This window comes from Euleptes europaea, chromosome 3 (assembly GCF_029931775.1).
Source record: "Euleptes europaea isolate rEulEur1 chromosome 3, rEulEur1.hap1, whole genome shotgun sequence".
NCBI lineage: Eukaryota > Metazoa > Chordata > Lepidosauria > Squamata > Sphaerodactylidae > Euleptes > Euleptes europaea.
In genome coordinates this window covers 124,504,817-124,523,679 of record NC_079314.1, presented here as the reverse complement: position 1 = coordinate 124,523,679, position 18,863 = coordinate 124,504,817, and the positions used below count along the sequence as shown (strand labels likewise).

The 18,863-nt window shown below is 56.6% G+C and overlaps 1 protein-coding gene across 1 annotated transcript in view; it reads left to right on the top strand.

The window, feature by feature from the left end:
• The window catches only part of SND1 (staphylococcal nuclease and tudor domain containing 1), a 229,722-nt gene that overhangs the window by 131,871 nt on the left and 78,988 nt on the right, over positions 1-18,863 (top strand). Inside the window, exon 15 of the mRNA XM_056845986.1 lies at positions 7,763-7,904. Coding sequence (XP_056701964.1) covers positions 7,763-7,904 — 142 coding nt within the window. The remainder of the gene's footprint in view (positions 1-7,762; positions 7,905-18,863) is intronic.

The following is an 18,863-nucleotide window of genomic DNA, read 5'->3' as shown; positions in this document are numbered from 1 at the left end:
CGCCTTTGCTGCTCAGCTGTCTTCCCAGGCTGTCCTCAAGCAGGGAGCTCACGTTGCACAGCCAGAGCATGGCGGGCAGTGACTGACCAGCACAGGGGTCCATGCTCCGCTTCTGGAAAAACCACGTGCCCCCCCCTCCTCAAGGAGCCATCCGCCGGGTCTCTCCCAGCCAGCATGGTGTAGTGGTTAAGAGCGGTGGACTCTGATCTGGAGAACCGGGTTTGATTCCCCACTCCTCCACATGAGCGGCGAAGGCTAATCTGGTGAACTGGATTTGTCTCCCCACTCCTACACGTGAAGCCAGCTGGGTGACCTTGGCTAGTCACAGCTCTCTCAGCCCCACCTACCTCACAGGGTATCTGTTGTGGGGAGGGGAAGGGAAGGCTATTGTGAGCCGGTTTGATTCTCCCTTAAGTGGTAGAGAAGTGGTAGAGAAAGTTGGCGTATAAAAACCGACTCTTCTTCTTCTCTCGCCTCTCCTCATGACTGGCCCTCGACTTCGTTTCCGGGGCTTGGCAAGGGCTAGGGCAGGTGCCGCTGCTCTGACGAAGCCGATCTGTTCCTGCTCCATGGGCAGGTGATCTAATTCCGGACTGGTGCCTGCAGGCATCTGATTAGAGGCGCTGCTTTCTCACCCGACGCGTCCCTGTCAGCAGCTGAGCTTGTTGGGGCGGGGGGGGGGCTGCCAAAGAGCCTCCTCTTCAGTCCCTTGGAAAAAACCCTCCCCACCCCCTCAGCTGGGTCCTGGAAGAAGAGCAATCTGTGCCTGACAGGAACGCACCGCTGCCTCCAACGGTCCCTCTGCTTTTGTGATCCGCGCGGAAGGGGCTGCCTGTCTTGCCTCTTCCCTCCGAGGCGTGTAATCCTGCTCTGGAGTAATTTACTGCATAATTTAAGGCATGTAAGACAAATTTGCATTTGGGCGCTTCGCCCTTTAATAACGCCGCGCGTTCCATTAGGGCTTTGCAAAGAGCCTCAGTCAGAGCGGCGGAGGAGGGGGGAGCGGGTGCGCACACGCCTGCCCTTCCCCAAAGTCCGTGCATAATTTTGCATAATTGGCATCTCTATATAAAAGCAGAGTTATGATTCTATTTCCCTCCATTCTATTTATGCATGATTTCCTTTCCGTTTGAAGATAATTAACACTGGGGAGGCTTGGAACAATGGGGCTGCCCGCTTCTCCTCAGCCTCTGGTGTGGGAAGCAGCTCAGCCCCCTCCACGGGGGGGGGGGGGGCAGAAGGAGAGTGGGGAATCTTTCTTGGGGCAACTCTGCAGCTGTGGAGGGCCAGACAGAGACCCCCATCCCAGGGGCTCTTCTTCTCCGGCACAGTCGGAAGCCCCGCAAGAGTGCAGGAGCAGGAGCTGGGTTTCCAGTGTCATGGGGGGGGGGGCGTACAGTTTCAGCAGCCCTGCCCGGGGAAAGTGCTTCAGCCAGAAGCTGCCCTCTGCAGAGTCTGACACCCTCATTGGCCTGGCAGGGTCTGTCATCTCCTCTGACTGGCGGCAGTTCTCCAGGGTCTCAGGGGGAGGAGTCATAGAATCATAGAGTTGGAAGGGACCACCAGGGTCATCTAGTCCAACCCCCTGCACAATGCAGGAAATTCACACCTACCTCTCCCCCCCCCCCATTGACCCCTACTCCATGCCCAGAAGATGGTTTAAAAAAACTCCAGGGTTCCTGGCCAATCTGGCCTGGAGGAAAATTGCTTCCCAACCCAAAAGTGGCGATCGGCACTACCCTGGACATGTAAGAAAGGGCCACGAGAGCCAAACACTGACACAACACTTCCTGCCCTCCCCCTCGTGATCTGCCTAAATTAACAGAATCAGCCTTGCTGTCAGATGGCCATCTAGCCTCTGCGTAAAAACCTCCAAAGAAGGAGAGCCCACCACCACTCGAGGAAGCCCCTTCCACTGAGGAACCGCTATGACTGTTAAGAAGTTTAGCTGGAAACTCTTTTGATGTAATTTCGACCTGTTGGTTCTGGTCCAACCTTCTGGGGAGAGAGAAAACAACTCCACACAGTGTTTTTTATCACCTTCGGCCTGATCTTCTTCACTGGAGATGCTGGGGATTGGACCCGGGACTGGGTTTTAGTGATTATCCAGAATAACAACAGCCCTTGGTTCTGTGTTCAAGTCACGCATAACGAGTAAAACACTTAATCCAGACTTATTTATTAATTAAAAGATTTATATCCTGTCTTTCCTCATGGTTCAAGGCGACTTAACAATAGTAGTTTAAAAAAATGTTCAATTTAAAATAAAAAATAGAATAAACCCTCAAACTATCCCCCTTTAAAGAAGAAGAGTTGGTTTTTATATGCTGACTTTCTCTAGCGCTTAAGGGAGACACAAACCAGCTTACGATCTCCTTCCCCTCCCCACAACAGACACCCTGTGAGGTACGTGGGGCTGAGAGAGCTCTAAGAGTGCTGTGGCTAGACCCAGCTGTCTTCACGTGGCGGAGTGGGGAAACCAACCCAGTTCACCAGATGCCAGCCAATTCAAACTCCCTCAAAAGCCCTGGCAAAACAGGCTTGGTGCATTAAATGAGTGGGAGAGGGCCAGCTTTCTCGCTGTCGTCTGTTCGGTGCCCTTCCTGGCAGGCTGCCAGTGGCAGGCAGGGGAGACTTGACTGTCCGGCTACCGAAGGTCCTTTCAGAATATTCAGAACAGCCCTGCTGGATTGGACCACTGGTACATCCCGTCTAGCATCCTGTCGTCTTTTTTCTCAACTGCCAAGCTGCAGGCTCTTCAGCCTCTCCTCCTAGGGAAGGGGCTCCCACCCCCTAATCAGCTTGGTTGCGCCCCCCCCCCCTGCACTTTTTCTAGCTTTGCCGTGTCCCTTTTGAGATGTGGAGACGAGAGCTGGACACACCGTTCCAAATGAGGCCGCACCATTGAGCTACACAGCAGCATTACAGTATTGGCCATTCTGTTCTTAATCCCTATCCTAATAATTCCCCAGCAGGGAGCTTGTCTTTTTCATGAGTTGACATTTCCACCAAGCTTTCTGCTAAAGCCCCAAGATTTCTTTCCATCTCAGCCTCAGCAATTCAGACCACAAGTTTAAGGTTAAGATTTTTTTTGTTCCGACGCGTGCCACCTTACCAACACTATACTTCCATCTGTCACGTTGTTGCCCATTCACCCAATTTAGAGAGATCCTCCTGTAGCTCTTAACAAACTGACTTGGTTTTCAGCATCTGTCATAATTTAGTATCACCTGCAGATGTGGCTACTGCACCGTGTGTGTTTGTTAAGTGCCTCCAAGTCACTTCTGACTCCTGGGGACCCTATGAATCAATGACCCCCCCCACAAACGTCCTCTTATTAACAGCCAAGCTCTGAGGGCCGTGGTTTCCTTGACTGAGTCAATCCATCTCTTGTTGGATCTTTCTCTTTTCCTGCTGCCTTCAACTTTTCCTAGCATTGTCTTTTCTAGCAAGTCTTGTCTTCTCATAATGTGACCAAAATACGATAGCCTCAGTTCAGTCATTTTAGCTTTTAGGGTCAGTTCAGGCTTGATTTGATCTAGAACCCACTGATTTGTCTTTTTGGCGGTCCACGGTATCCGTAACACTCTCCAGCGTGGTATAGTGGTTAAGAGCGGTGGTTTGGAGCGGTGGAGTCTGATCTGGAGAACCTGGGTTTGATTCCCCACTCCTCCACATGAGCGGCGGAGGCTAATCTGGTGAACTGGATTTGTTTCCCCACTCCTACAGACAAAGCCAGCTGGGTGACCTTGGGCAAGTTACAGCTCTGTTAGAGCTCTCTCAGCCCCACTGACCTCACAGGGTGTCTGTTGTGGGGAGTAGAAAGGAAGGAGATGGTAAGCCGGTTTGAGTCTCCCTTAAGTGGTAGAGAAAGTCGGCATATAAAAACCAACTCTTCTTCTTCCTCCTCCTCCTCCTCCTCCTCCTTCTTCTCATTTCAAAGGAGTCTACTTTCTTCCTGTCAGCTTTCTTCATTGTTCAGCTGACGCACCCGTACATAGTCACAGGGAATACTGTGGCACGAATTAACTGGATCTTGATCCGTATGCTTAAGAATCTTTTCTAGCTCCTTCATGCCTGCCCTTCCCAGTCGCAGTCTCCTGCTATTTTTTTGGTAGCAGCCTCCCTCTTGGTTGATGACGGAGCCAAGGAATTGAAAGTCTTGAACAATTTCAGTTTCCTCACCGTCCACCTTCAGAGAGGTGTAATTCCCCGGTAGTCCTTGCTTTTGTCTCCTTGACGCTCAGCCATCATCCTGCTTTGGCACTTTCTGCTTTAACCTGCATCAGTGGTCATTTCAAGCCTTTGCTATTTTCTGCACTACTCAACCTAAATTCCAAATTGTTAATCAACACATTAAATAGCGCCGGTCCCAACCCCAAGCCTTGGGCTGCTTACTTCCCTCCGTCACAAGAACTGTCAATTTATTCCTGCTGCAGCAGCAGGAATAACTAAAGCCACCAGCCAAGAGAGCACACATTGACCCGGGCTGGGGAGCTTGCATGCCCCCTGCGGAGCGTTTGTTGGGTTCCTCGGCTCTGCACCGAAAGAATGGCTGCCGCCAGGGAGTCCCAGGTAGGGCTGTTGGAAAAAAAATCGGTAAAATTCGGATTCGGCAAAATTCGGCCCGTTTTTATTTGGGAAATGCCGAAGTCTGAACTCCCCCGCTTCGGGTCCGTGCAATTCGGCATGAGATCCGGAGTTCGGGGGAAAATTCGGCTGAATTAAAAACACAATCGCGCCTTTCCGTGGCTCGGGGGGCCATTTTTGTGGGTAGAGGTCCCAAACTTTCAGCGTAGCTTGAGGGGGCCCTTCTTGCAAGAACCCCCAAGTTTTGTAAAGATTGGGTCAGGGGGGGCTGAGATATGGGCCCCGAAAGGGGTCCCCTCCTTAATGTGCATCTCAGACAATGGGGGTTTGCAATTAGCAGAGCTTGCCGCCCACTCCCGAAGCTCCCAGCCCCGACAAACAGCTGAGCTGCGGGGAGCAAGGGCGGGGCAGGTGCGAAGAAGTTTGCAAACCATGCAAAGCAACACATTTGCAGCCATGCAAACCATGCAAAGCAACATGTTTGCAACCATACAAATCATGCAAAGCAACACGTTTGCAACCATGCAAAGCAACACCTGGGAGTTTGCAAACCATGGAAAGGGACAGAGGCAGCTAGCTATGCATGAGGAGCAGGAGGGGGTGGAATTTCTTCTTTTGCATCGGACTCAGGACCAGGCAAATGCATTCTTTAAGTCACAATTTGAGAACCAGTTTTGAGCAAGCATCAAAATAGACCTAACCGATCTTATGAATGAGGGAAAACCTGAGGACACACAACTGAAGCCCCCCCCCCCTCAAACCAGGGAGAGAGACTCTCAGGGGGCACCCCCCCGCAGAACAGGCGAAAGCCCCCTTTGGCTTCCCCCCCACCAACAGAAACTGCTCCCTCCCCACACACACACAGACTCTGCTTCCCCCCCCCCCCACACACAGGAGAAAAATTATAGAGAAAAGCCCCAAAATGGGTCTTACTGTGGATGTCTTCTGTTCCATCTTCTTTGCACCTGCCCCGCTCTTGCTCCCTGCAGCTCAGCTGTTTGTCGGGGCTGGGAGCTTTGGGCGTGGGCAGCAAGCTCTGCTAATTGCAAACCCCCATTGTCAGAGATGCACATTAAGGGTAGGGAAGAAGACCCAGCTTGGCCACTGATTGGCCGCAGGAGAATGCTGCTTACTAACTGACGGTTATGCTGCTGCGCTGAACCCCGAATTTGTTGAATTTATTTGCTGAACACCTCGAACTCACTGAATTCGGCTCCCCGTTTTCCTGCCTTTTTTGAGTTCGGTTCCATCCGAACTAAAAACCGCCGAATCGGGAAATTCGGCTGTTTTTCAGTTCGGGATGAACCGAATCAACAGCCCTAGTCCCAGAGTCGCCCCCCACACTGTTCAGCACTTGTCTCTCGGTCCAGGAGGGGCCACAGCGGGTGTCCCTTGGAGGTCCTTCCATGGGTGGCTGGCTGGGGGGGGGGGTCCTGCCTGAGGCAGGCCATGGGGGATTCAGTGCAGAAAGCGAGCAAGCGTCTGGGAGGCCTGCTGCAGAGAGCTCTGTGCTGTCCCCTGCCCTGGGTCAGTTGCCCCCCACCTTGGGGGGGGCTACCTGAGGCCCATCTCCCTGAGGCTGCCTTTGCGCTGCAGGCCCCACCTCCCCAAGCCGCTCATCGAGGGCCTGGCGCTCCCGCCTCCCCCTCGGCTTTGCTAGTTTGGTCAGGTAGCTCCTCGAGGAACAGCAGCTAGGCATTTGTTCGGTGATGGCAGGGAAGTCGCCTTGGCCACAGCAAGTTTCTCTTCATTTGCTTCCTCCTCGCAGTTCATTTTTCTAAATTAAGCTAAGAGCAAAATAAAAAGCCACCTGGCTCAGCCTTTTTAGTTTAGGAGCCGCAACTGCCCCCCCCCCCCCCGGTTAAATAAATCAGTAACTGGCAACATTCACCATCTTTGTTCCTGGAAAAAAATAGACCGCAGAGCTCTGGGCAGCTGTTCAAAAGGAGTCAATAGGGAAGCCTTGGAGGGGAAGGCGTGCCGGAACCCTCTCCCTGGCCAGTGAGGGAGCCTCAACGGCCTTCTCCTTCTCCCACCCGGCTGAGGGAGCTGCTGAGGAGGAAAAAAGGAAATCCCCCCACAAGCCCCTGGGGCCTCATGCCCTGGGGAGGGGCCGTGGCTCAGTGGCAGAGTATCTGCTTGGCATGCAGAAGGTCACAGGTTCGATCCCCGGCATCCCCTGCTAAAGGGACTAGGCAAGTAGGTGATGGGAAAGACCCCTTTCTGCCGGAGACCCTGGAGAGCTGCTACCAGTCTGAGTTGACAGTACTGACTTTGATGGTCTGATTCAGTAGAAGACAGCTTCATGTGTTCATGTGCCTCTGCTGTCTCCCCCCCCCCGACTAAGGCAGGTGGGGAGGCGACAGGGAGGCTCCTGGGGCTGCTTTCAGGGCAGGGGGTGGACAGGCAGAGCCCCACCTCCTTTCCTGGGGGGAGACCTTGTTGCTGATGTGCTCTGCCAAAAGTCCTTCCCCCCAAGTCTTGTGACGTTTTTCCTAATGAGTGGCCATATCCCTTCTCTAAATTAGCAGCATGTGGCCCAGAGACAGAACATGCAATAAAATGCTGGGGGAGGGGTGGGGAGACCCAGAGATGGATCCGTGTGTCGTGAAGGGGCTTGGTCAGGTTAAGCTGAGTGGGTGGGGTTGGCTTGAGCTGGCTCGGGGGGTGGGTGGGCAGGAGGCTGGTCACTATAACACCGCCACCCCACTGCTCCTCTGCAAGGGAGGGGCCTGGCCACCCTATGTGGATGGAGGTTAGGCGGGGCGGTTCCTTCCTTCACCTCAGCTTCTTCCTTGGAGATGTCGTGGCCCCCATGCCCCTGCTCCTTACAGGGGTGGTGGAGTGGGAGGGGGCAACGGAAGGCAGCCCCAGTGCAAGCAGCTCCCCTTCTTCATGAGAGGGAGGGCACCTTGGCCATCTTCTGGGCATGGAGTAGGGGGTCACTGGGGGTGTGGAGGGGAGGTAGTTGTGAATTTCCTGCATTGTGCAGGGGGTTGGACTAGATGACCCTGGTGGTTCCCCTCCCAACTCTAGGATCCTATGCTTCTATGATTTTCCCTGGCTGCTTCAGATACCGTGGGCCATACTGCCCTTGTGGACAGGCCTGGCGCCCCGCATGTGCCTGACGCCCGGCTTTCTTCCTTCCTTCCGTCCCTCCCCCCTCCCCCAGGACACCCAGAAGGCCAAGCAGTTCCTGCCATTCCTGCAGCGGGCCGGCCGCTCGGAGGCCGTGGTGGAGTACGTCTTCAGCGGCTCCCGCCTCAAGCTGTACATGCCAAAGGAGACCTGCCTCATCACCTTCCTGCTAGCAGGTGAGTGGGGCAGGGGAGGGGCATGCAAGGATGTCGTGGGGGGGCACGCTGGCTGGCTGGGGTGGGGGGCTGCTCCCAGGTCAGAGAAGGGAGTCAGCCTGGCCACGCAGAGGGCAGCGGGCGGCCTGTGGGTCTAATCCTGGCAGGGGTGTGAGCAGGCCCTGCTGCGTCATCTTCCTTTCCCATGGTGTGTGTGTGTGGGGGGGGGCTGTGCGAATGCGTGGTCGCCCTCGCCGGGGTGTGTGTGCAAATCCTGTTCTACAGGGGCTCTCAGACACAGAGAGATCTTTATCCAACTGGAGAATTTTAGCCCAGAGATTTGGGGCAGGCCCCTCTCCTGGCTGGGCAGGCCCACCAACCAGCTCGGCCTGCGCTTGGACTCACTGGTCCATTTGACCGATCCTTGGCAGGACCGGCCCTTCAGCCTCCCTCAGGGGAGGGCTCAGTGGCAAAGTATCTGCTTGGCATGCAGAAGGTCCCAGGTTCAATCCCCGGCAGCATCTCCAGTTAAAGGGACCAGGCAAGTAGGTGATGGGAAAGACCCTTTTCTGCCTGAGACCCTGGAGGGCAGCTGCCGGTCTGAGTAGACAGTACTGACTCTGATGGACCAAGGGGGTCTGGTTCAGTAGAAGGCAGTTTCATGTGTGTTCATGTGTTCCCTGGGCTGCCGGCTTCGCTTGACCCATCGTCCGCCCAGGGGCAGTGCTGGCCTTGGAAACAGGAGCAGCAGAGTCCTGCCCTCTGCTTGGAATAAGCTCTGCTGGAGGGCCTTGTCTCCTCTTCTCCAAATGGTGGCTGAGGGGGGGGGGCTCTCAGAAAACTCATCCCCCCGCCACTCTTGTCTAGCTTGAATCCACCCACTGAGCCTCCCTCTCCTGCTCCCCCCTCTGCCCCACCAGGTATGGTGCTCCCCTGCCTCCCTCCCCTCTTCCGCCATGAGCCTCGTGCTCAGAATGTGTCCCATTTGCGCTGTGCTCACAGGCGGGCGGCTTCATCTCTCTGCCCCTCGGCAAGGAGTGGAGCGGTGCCTTTCTTTTGTTCTGCTGGACTTGGGGCCCCTCCAGTTTGCAGTGCTGCTTCGCCTGGGGGCTTCTGCTTCTGGGGGGTCGGGGAGTTCTGGGTGCCGCCAGGCCTGGCACTGTCCCTCTCTCCAGCAAAGGACTTCCGCGGAGCTGCTCCTTCCTTCCCGCAGTTCTCTCGGGATGTCCCACCTGGCAGAAGGAAGAACGTGTGCTGGAGTCCCAAAGCATCTGGCAGCCTGCTGGCTTTCTCTTTGTCTTATTAACTCAGCACGCCACCACCACCACCACCCCGTGTGCACCTGCTCCTGAAATGCATCTCTTCTTCCCTGGGCGCAGTCACAGAGCAGGGCACTGCCCCCTCCTCCGCCTCACTGCCTCTGCCTGGCCCTGGGGGCCCCAGGGCTACCTGGACGAGGCTCTGCAGGGGTGGGGGCTTGTCCTGGGGGCAGGCTGGGCATGGCGTGGCCGGTGTGGTTCCCCCTGGCGCTCTGGGCCCGTCTGCGGTGGGCCACCCTTGGAGGTTGAGGCCCAGCCCACTCACGGCTCCCCTCGGGGGTTGGCACGGCCGCCCGTGGCACCTTTCCTCCCCAGATCAGCCTCCACCCCCTGTGCCTCGAAGCTGTTGGTGATTGTGCAAGGGTGTCCTCCCACCCCCCCCCCCTTGCCCCAAGTCCTGTCCTTGGGTAGTCAGCTCACTCCTCCATCTGTTGCTATGGCAATCTCCATGGTAGAAAAGATGACCCTGAATATTGATCGATCGCCATAGTTGTGGGGAATTCAATGGAAGCACAGATATCCTTGGCTCTGGCTCCTCCCCAACCAAGAGCATTGCGCAAGGGGGGTGGTGTTGGTGGGTTTCTGCCTCTACTGTACTGACTTCCTGGGTGCAGCCGGTGCGGCCTGCGTGGCTGGGCCAGGCGCCTTCTCCAGTGACCGGGATTGGCTCCCGGCGGCCCTCCTGTCTGGGGGCAGGGGTCTTAGGCAGCGGCTGAACACAGGGCAGAGAGGGGACCCCCAGCGTGCTCCGGCAGCTCCTGGCCTTGTGTGGCGGAGGTCCTCGTGACCCTCCTCTCAAGTGGGTGCATTGAGGAGCATCTCAGGTGCTGAAACAGGCAGCTGAGTTCCGGGGGCCGTGCTGGCGAGCTCGGCTGCGGCCCCGGTCTTCCTCAGGCAGAGTAGCTTTCCCAGCATCCTCTGGAACAGGGTCCTCTTCTGCAAGGCGCAAGGTCTGTGTGCCCACAGAGGAGGGCGGCACAGCTACAGGGAGGTGGGCGGGCTGCCCCTGCTGGGGTTTGTTTGCAGATGTCCAGGGAAGGCCTGTCTTTCCTCTGGCTCCCCTGAACGAAGACTCTGGGGTTTCCTTTTGTATCTTGCTGGTGACTTGCTGATATCTGGGGGCTTTCTTTCCTACTTAGTTTGTTTCCAGAGCTAGAAATAGTCAGCACCCTTTCTTGTCTAAACGGAAGCCTTCCCAAGGATGGCGACCCCTCTGGGAGCCTGCAACCACACACCCCTTCCCTTGCTCATCCCTCTCTGGGAGACTTGCCCACCCCCAGTGGCGGGGAGTGGGGGCTCTGCTCCGGGCTGGGCTTGAACTCCCCGCTGGAGGTGGGGGTGGCAGAATCCTTGGTTCCTTGCTGTTGAGTAGTGGGAGGGGGCCCCAGAGTATTGGATTTGTCTCTTGCGGGGGCTGTCCCCTCTCCCCAAGCTCAGGCCTGCCATGGGGCGGATGCTGATGCATCTTTGTTGTTGCTGAGCTGGACTGTTGGTGCCTCAGGCAGAGGCTTGCAGAGAGGCCCCGGGAGCGTGGAGACCCCCCCCCCAACCCACCCACCCCCGCCCTGGCTCTCAGCTGTGGGCGGCCTGCTGGAGGCCGGGGATGCTCACGAGCCCTGCCTGACAGAGAGATAACTAATCCTGGCATTGCATTTATAATTAATTGTTCCTAAGTCAGCTGCATAAGACAAGAAAATGAGGCTCCTCGTTACAGAGCCTGTGATATTTTAAAATTTTAATAAGCGCTAAACCTCCCACTTACGCTAAAAAATAAATAAGAGATGCCGCTGCAGAAGGGCAAATTCCTGATGCATCTGACCTGGGAGGGGGCTCCTCTCGGCGGCCTCGCCTTGCAGGCTGCAGAAGCACAAAGCCTGGGTACGCGGGCAGCCGTGGGGATGCTGCTGCTGCCACTGCCGCCGCGGCTGCGGCTGTTGACTTGGGATGCTCGTGTGGGGAGAGAGAGAGAGAGGCAGCCTGCAGCCGAGTGCCTTTCCACTCTTTGGAGCAGAATCCGTGCTGTTCTCTCCTCTGGCTTCTTGCACGGGGTGTGTGTGTGTGCGCGTTCGCTCTCTGCAGTCAGCTCATTTCTGTACACTTGCGGATCCCCTGCAGCGGAAGCTATCCCAGAGCGGGGGCACACGCGGGGCGTCTTCTGCTGCTTCTCCCATCTCGTGCTCCAGGCAGGAGACTGAGCGGGGGGCGGGGGGGACAGCCTCTGGATCATCCACTCGTGCCCAATGCACAAAAGGGGAAATGGGGCCTCCCCTGTTCAGCCCCCCCCCAGACCCTAAGTGGAAATCCCACTCGATGATCACCGGGGCCTTAATGACTTACCCAGGGAGTGTAATTGTGTTCTTGGCATCCCGGTCCTTAATTAGGCAATTAGCGGGGCTGTGGAGACTCGGGCGTTTGCCTGGTGCTCTGTAATTGGATTGCCGCTTTATGGAAATCCAGAAGGACTCCTCCTCCCACCCCCCAAAAAAATTTCTGCCTCTTCCAACGGTGCCGGGCCAGCTGGCGCTGGGCCTTGAGTGCGAAAGTATGTGGTGGAAGGGAGGGCTACCAGACCCCACCCCCCAAAGAAGGAGGATTTTAACATCTGGTCTGGATTTGGTACATTTTATGATTAACTACATTTGTTCTCAGTTGTGTGATTTTTAACCTTTTGGGATGTATTATTAGCCGTTGTTGTCTCGCCTTTATGAAGAGAGGCTGGAAATAGTTGTTGTTGGAACCCACCGGGGGGCTGCCACCCGCTTGGCTCCCCGTCTCAAAAGGTCTGAGCCCCTCCTTGCTGAGGGCTGGGCGTCTTCTCCAGTTCACCACCCCACCCCGTGGTGGGTAGGAGCTCCCTAAAGCGTTAAACAGTTGCAAGTTTAAACAGGAAAGATCCATTTGCCATCTCTATATTGCTGCAAATATGTAAACAGGGTCGGCCAAATTGTTTCGTGACCAGCCATTTCGCATGCCAACTCCTGTGTGACGGACGCTTCCTCCGCTGGAAACGCGGTTAGCAAACCGTGAGGTCGGCTGCGTCGCCCCAGCACGATGCCAGGTCTCCTGTGTTCCGTTTGCTGCCAGTGGAGAGCGTGGCCTCAGTACGATGCTCTGGAACAGGTGGCCGCATTCTGGCATTGCAGGTGCAGCTGCTGGCTTGAAGCAGGGTCCAGGCCCTGGGAGATGCTGTCCTTTGGCGGCTGAGGAGGGTTGGCCAGTAACTGCAGAGATGCCACAGCACTGAGACTGTCTGTCGGGAGGGGGGGTTCGCCACCTGGGGAGGCCCTCCCAGGGCAGGCCAGGCTGAGACCGGGCTCAAGGAGCAGGGGGGCTCTGGGATCCTGGAGGGCTCAGAGGGTAAGAACAGGCCAGGTGGGAGGGGAGAGGGCCCCCAGTAGGCCCTGCAGTTGGAGGCTGAGGTCTCCTCACATGAACACATGAGGGTGCCTTCTACTGAATCAGACCCCTCTTGGTCCATCGAAGTCAGTCTTGTCTACTCAGACCGGCAGCGGCTCTCCGGGGTCTCGGTCAGGGGTCTTTCACATCACCTCCTTGCCTAGTCCCTTTATCTGGAGATGCTGGGGTTGAACCTGGGACCTTCCGCATGCCAAGCAGAGGCTCTACAAACTGAGCTACGGCCCCTCCCTGGCACACAGCTCCGCTGGCCAGCTCCGTCTGGTTTGCCGGCTGCAGCCGTTCCTCAACAAACGCCCTCCGGCCAGAGTTCTGTGTAGCCAGGCCAGGTTCTCGTCCTGCGCTCTGTGTGGGGGCTGCCTTTGGAAATGGTCTGGGGGCTTCTGTTGGTCCCAAAGGCAGCAGCCAAGCGACCGACTGGCCTGCATGGTGGAGGAGGTCTTCCATGCCCTGGCAGGCCTTGACGTGGGCACTCCCCCCTCCCTTCAGCCAAGGCTGCCTCTGGGAATTCTGGGTGCAGAAGGGTTTCTCTCCTCTCCCCCCCCCCCCCCCCGCCGCCCTGAGTCTTGGGCCTGAGCCCTGGGCTTGTTTTGCTGGCAGCTCGTGACTTTTGAAATGCACCAGTCCCTTCCCCCCATTCCCAGAGCAAACGGTTCCCCAGCCAGCCCGAGAGCCCCGGAGGCTGAGTTGGGATGGTTCCCGTCCGTGCACGCAATCAGCACGGCTCTTGACTCCGCCGGTTGGCAAAGTTAACGGAGCCTCGGCTGGCTGTTGGCTGGCATCCGTGGTTAAATATATTGCTCCCCCCTCCCTCCGGCACTCCGCAAGCAGGGTTGTGAGGGCACCACAGTTGTGGTGGTTGTCTTTGTCTGGCGGGGCTAATTCTGGCTGTGGAGAAGCGAAGGGGGAGGCCCCCCAGCCCTCGTGGGACAAGCAGCCCTGGCTAGGAGTTATATTTAAGTGCTGTTGCCATAGGAACCAGCTGGCACCCAGCTCAGGGGTCTGCCGTTACCTGCACTGAGCTCTTCAAGGAATATTCTACGGCTTTCCCATGTAAAATGTCTCCCTCCACCCACGTACACACCTTGGAGTGACGAGGGAGGGGCGGGGGGCTGCTGCAACCAGCAGAGATCGCTCATCAGTACACCTGCTCCATTTCTCATAGAATCATAGAGCTGGAAGGGACCACCAGGGTCATCTAGTCCAACCCCCTGCACAATGCAGGAAACTCACAACTGCCTCCCCTCACATCCCCAGTGACCCCAACCCTCCCCCTGCCATGCAGGATCCCACAATCAAAGCTCTCATGGCCTTCTCTCATGGCCTTTTCCCAAAGGTGATCGTTTGGCCTGGCCAGCAGCTCAGCTGAGCGGGGGCCCCTCTGAGGCCGAGGGCTGCGGGGGAGTTCAGGGGATGCCCATCCCGGCTCCCCAATTCTTGCACGGGAGAGGCGCTGGCGGCAGTTCTTTTGGGCCGCTTTCTCTCCCCTTCCCTGGGAGCATTGAGCACTGCTTGTCGCACGGCCCCCTTGGGCTTGGAGTGGGCCTTTCTGTCTGTCCAGCCCTCCGTGTGTGGGGCTCAACCAAGCTCCTGATTTGAATGAGAGGCAACAACTCGCCTCCAGGGCTTTTCTCTCGCCCAGTGTCATGTTCTGGCGGCCATCCATCCATCCATCCATCCATCCATCCATCCATCCATCCATCCATCCATCCATCCATCCATGCAAAGCAGCTGCGCAGCACCCGCCTTGCCACCCATTCCTGGCATAGCTGCATGGCACAGGAGATGGGCATGGTGGAACGCCAGTCCTGTTGGGCTTCGCTTGCTTGTCACGGGTGACGAGGTGGGCTCCAGAATCACCGGGAGTGGGGGAGGGTCAGTGCGGAGGAGGCCGTTGAGCCATAGGGCATGAGTCATGCTGAGCTTCACCCCACTGTTTTCTCTTAAACAGCCTACCTTGCAGGGTTTGTGTAAGAATGCACTGTCCATCCTTCAGGGCCAGTAAGGTGACTTTGGTCTCTTCCCTCCATGCTTCTGCTGCCCAGAGGAGAAAAAGCGTTGGTTGTACTCGGGGAGAATTTTTCCAGACCGGTTGGAAAGCTGTTGGCCCAGGCCTTTGGGGGGGGGGCCCTCTGAGCTCTGGTGGGACTGACGGGGTCTTCCTCAAGCTTTTGAGGCTGCTCGTGGGGGGTGCAGTCTCCCCCCCCCCCCGCAGCAGGAGATCTTGGTGGGCCGACAGCTTCTGGTGGTGGAAGCAGAGCTCCTCCCCACCCCCATCCCCAGATTGCCAAAGGCTCCTTCCAGCCAGGCAGGCAGGTCCTGGGGCCTCTTGCTCTGCTGCCCACGTGGTGTGGTGGTCTTGCGGGCAAGAGGCCAGCCTGCCACCTCTGAGCCTTTCATGGAGGGGAGCCCCCTTGCCTGTGCCACCCTGGAGGGGAAGGGCAAGAGGGCGACGAGAGGGGCGGCTGGCAATGCCCCAGCTGAGCAGAGCTTTGGCCACGGGCAGGCTGGAGCCACTGAAAAGGAAGACCCCGGTGGGGGGGGGGGCAGAGGACACCCTCTCCTCCCCCGCTCCCTCTCAGAAGAACCTCAGCCCTGCTAGATCAGGCCAGCGAGGGTCCGTCTCGCCCAGCAGCATGTCCCGTCTCACCCAGTGGCTGGCCGGGATGTGTGTGAAGGCGTGCTTCCTTTTGCCCCCCTGGCTCCACTGCCCTGTCAGTCTGATTGGATGACCTCGAGTTCTCTCGGACAGCTCTCTCTCCACCCCGTGCTTCATTTAAAAAACCTCTACCGTTCATTTATTTAAAACTTTTATTAGCCCCCCTTTCTTCCTTGCGAAGCTCGAGGCGGCTTGCAAACGTAGAATAAATACATTAAAGACATGAAACCCACCTTCAAAGCCCCTCCTCAGGACTGCTGTCATGACCCCCCCTTAGTCATCTCCCGCCCTCCCTCCCTCCCTCCCTCCCTCCCTCCCTCCCTCGCCCGTCCTTTAGTTGCGGGAGGCGGCCTGGAGACCGAAGTCAAGAGACCGGCCTTTGCGGCAGGCCCCCTGCTTGCCCTTCCTCCACCCGGCTCGTGGTCCGGCTCGCCTGCCCCTTTCCCTGGGCTGTCCGCACCGGGGCTGAGGCAGGATACACGTGGCACCTGCTCCCGCATAGGGGTGCCAACACGAGGCCGGCAACTGGCGGGAGACGGATCTGGGGGTAAGGGGTTGGTGGTGGACTCATTGGCGATGCCATGAGGGAACCCAGGATGCAAGTAGGGCAATAAGGCGCTATGTCAAGATAACAATTATTTTAAAAAGCATTAAGACACCACAGTCGCAGTTTTTGAGGTTGATATACTATAACCCCACTTGGCCTTCCTCAGTGGTCAGTTGAAACCCATGTAAAACATAAACCCATATTTACAGATATACAGTATAACAACTTGAGACCAGTCTTACCAGATGTTTGTATAATTGGTAATATATTATGTAAGTAATTCCAAACATCTCTTTTAAGATTTATACACTTGGCTTCTGAATAGATAGAGACTAACCTATTATTATTCTGGGTTTTTTTAGACAACCTACATACATGCCTGGTCTGATATATATTGTCTGTATATGTATATAGATCTGTAAATATGTGTGTATGTTTTACATGGGTTTCAATTGACCACTGAGGAAGGCCAAATAGACTGAAATGCATCTGGCTTGTGGTTACAGTATATCAACCTCAGGAAATGCCATTGTGCTGTTTTAACGTTTTTTAAAATAATTGTTATCTTGACATGTGTGTTGTGTTAAGTGCCGTCAAGTCGCTTCCGACTCATGGTGACCCTATGAATGAAAGTCCTCCAAAATTTCCTGTCTTTGACAGCCTTGCTCAGATCTTGCAAACTGAGGGCTGTGGCTTCCTTGATCAAGTCCATCCATCTCTTGTTGGGTCTCCCTCTTTTCCTGCTGCCCTCAACTTTTCCTAGCATGACTGTCTTTTCTAGTGATTCTTGTCTTCTCCTAATGTGACCAAAATACGATAGCCTCAGTTTAGTCCTGACATAGCGCCTTAAATAAATTATATTTTCATTTTCTATATATTTTATTTATCCCACCCAAACTTGAGTACCCAGCTTCTGTTTTCTAGGTCGGGTTTCATTCCCCTTTTCTCTCCCCCCCCCCCCGCAATTATGTCACTTCCAGTCACGCTGGAATGAGGTTCTCATGTGAGGGTGCCGCCCACCCCCTTTTCTCCCACTGCCAGCTGAGGGGTGGTGGGAAGGGTCAGCCAGAGGGGAGAGTTCTGCAGCTGAGAGCGGGGGCCTGGCAACCCTGCCCCCCCCCCCCCAGGCCTGGCCCAGCCATGAGCATGGAGTGGGAGGAGGCACCTCCGGGGGCCCTCTCACAAAGGGGGCAAAAACGGGTAGATCTGCCCCCTCCACTCAGCTGAAGTGCCCCCCCCACTCTTTCTCCACCAACCTCCACCGTCTGCCTACCTGAGGCTCTCCGATCCGGCTCCTCTAAAAAGCGGGTCATGTGCAAAGGGGCAGGGTTGCTCCCGCCAGCGCTTCTGCTCCAGTGCCGTTCTCAGGATGGCTTTGGCTTCTTCCTCCTTCCTAATGTTTCAGTTGGAACTCGGTGCCCGTGGGCTCCCTGCCGCGGCCTGTGGCCCAGCCCCTTTGCGACAACGCGCTCTCTGCCTTCCCACCCGTGACGTGCCAGCCCGGCTCACTCGTTAGCATTTGCATTTTACTTTGCAAGGCACCGTTCTTGGCTGCCATTGTGCGGTCTGTGGCTGGCCTGGTGTGTGCTGTGAATGGGCGCCTGGCTGCGTTCCTGCCTCCGTGGAGGGAGTGAGGGGGTGTGCGTGGGGGCCCCACCATCTGTGGGCTGCAGTGAAGCATGCCTTTGGCAAGGAGGAAGGTCATTTCAGGCCAGGCATTTTCCCCCTTTGGAACTGGCTGGAGGTGGCCCCAGCAGGTAGTGCTAGGGGGTGGGGGCCAGGTAAGTGGGGTGTATCCACAGGCTGTGCTGCACCCACTCGAGGGGCCGTGGCTCAGTGGTAGAGCATCTGCTTGGCATGCAGAAGGTCCCAGGTTCAATCCCCGGCATCTCCAGTTAAAGGGACTAGGCAAGTAGGTGATGTGAAAGACCCTTTTCTGCCTGAGACCCTGGAGAGCCGCTGCCGGTCTGAGTAGACAGTGCTGACTTTGATGGACCCAGGAGGGTCTGATTCAGAGTAAGGCAGCTTCGTGTGTTCATGTGTTCACTCCTGGACTGTTCATCTCAGGGTCTTGGCCGAGAGGCACAGTGGTCATCTTGGAGGGTTCTGGTTTGGCGAGGTCTGAGCTCACAGAAGTCCGGAGGAACTTTGTCAGCTTGGCCCATGCCCTCTCCCCTCCCCCCAGCAGCTTGGCTGTGCTCTGTCTTGATGTCCTGCATTTGCTGTGGAAAATCCCGTCCAGAGCAGGTGATGTTTTTTCTGTCTTCGGGGGGGGGGGAGGTGTCTTGTCCTTCCTTCCCTTGGCAGAAGAAAATGGGGTCAAGAGGCTGGCCTTTCTGAGCTCTGAAACCTGTGGGGACTCAAGCCCCTGGGCTGCTTCCGTGGCCAGTGGGCTCTGCATCCTTGAGCATGGGGCACACTATGGCCACGAGCTTTGGCCCCCGCTTTGACCTGCATCACCTGCCGCGTGATCCTTTTAGCTGGAGGGATTGAACCAGGGACCTTCTGCGTGCCAAGCAGGGCTCTTCCCCTGAGCCACGACCCTTCTCCCAGACCAGAGCTGTCAGACGTCCCGAGAAGACGACATGCACATGGCCATGCTGCCTCCTTCCAGACCCAGAGGTACCCTGGGCCTCCTTTCCAGAGGCCTCCTCATGCTTTGGCTGCAGCTCCAGCCCTCGCAAGAAGCCACATCCTCGGCGCTGGTCATACGGCCCCGTGTGCTCCGGGGGTGCAAGGACACTGGTCAGGGCCTGCTCTCAAACAAGGGACAGTCGCTACCGAAGGTGGCCAGCGTCTGCTGACAGTCGGGGCCCAGAGGGACCCCCAAAAGGCTTTATTGCGTTTCATTTATAGCAGTGAAGCCAAATCTCGTGTGGCTGACGGAGAACTTGAATAGGAGCCCCTTCCACGTAGAAGAAGAAGAAGAGCTGGGTTGTATATGCTGAAGGGAGACTCAAACCAGCTTAGAGTCACCTTCCCTTCCCCTCCCCACAAAAGGCACCCTGTGAGGTAGGTGGGGCTGAGAGAACTGGCTCAAG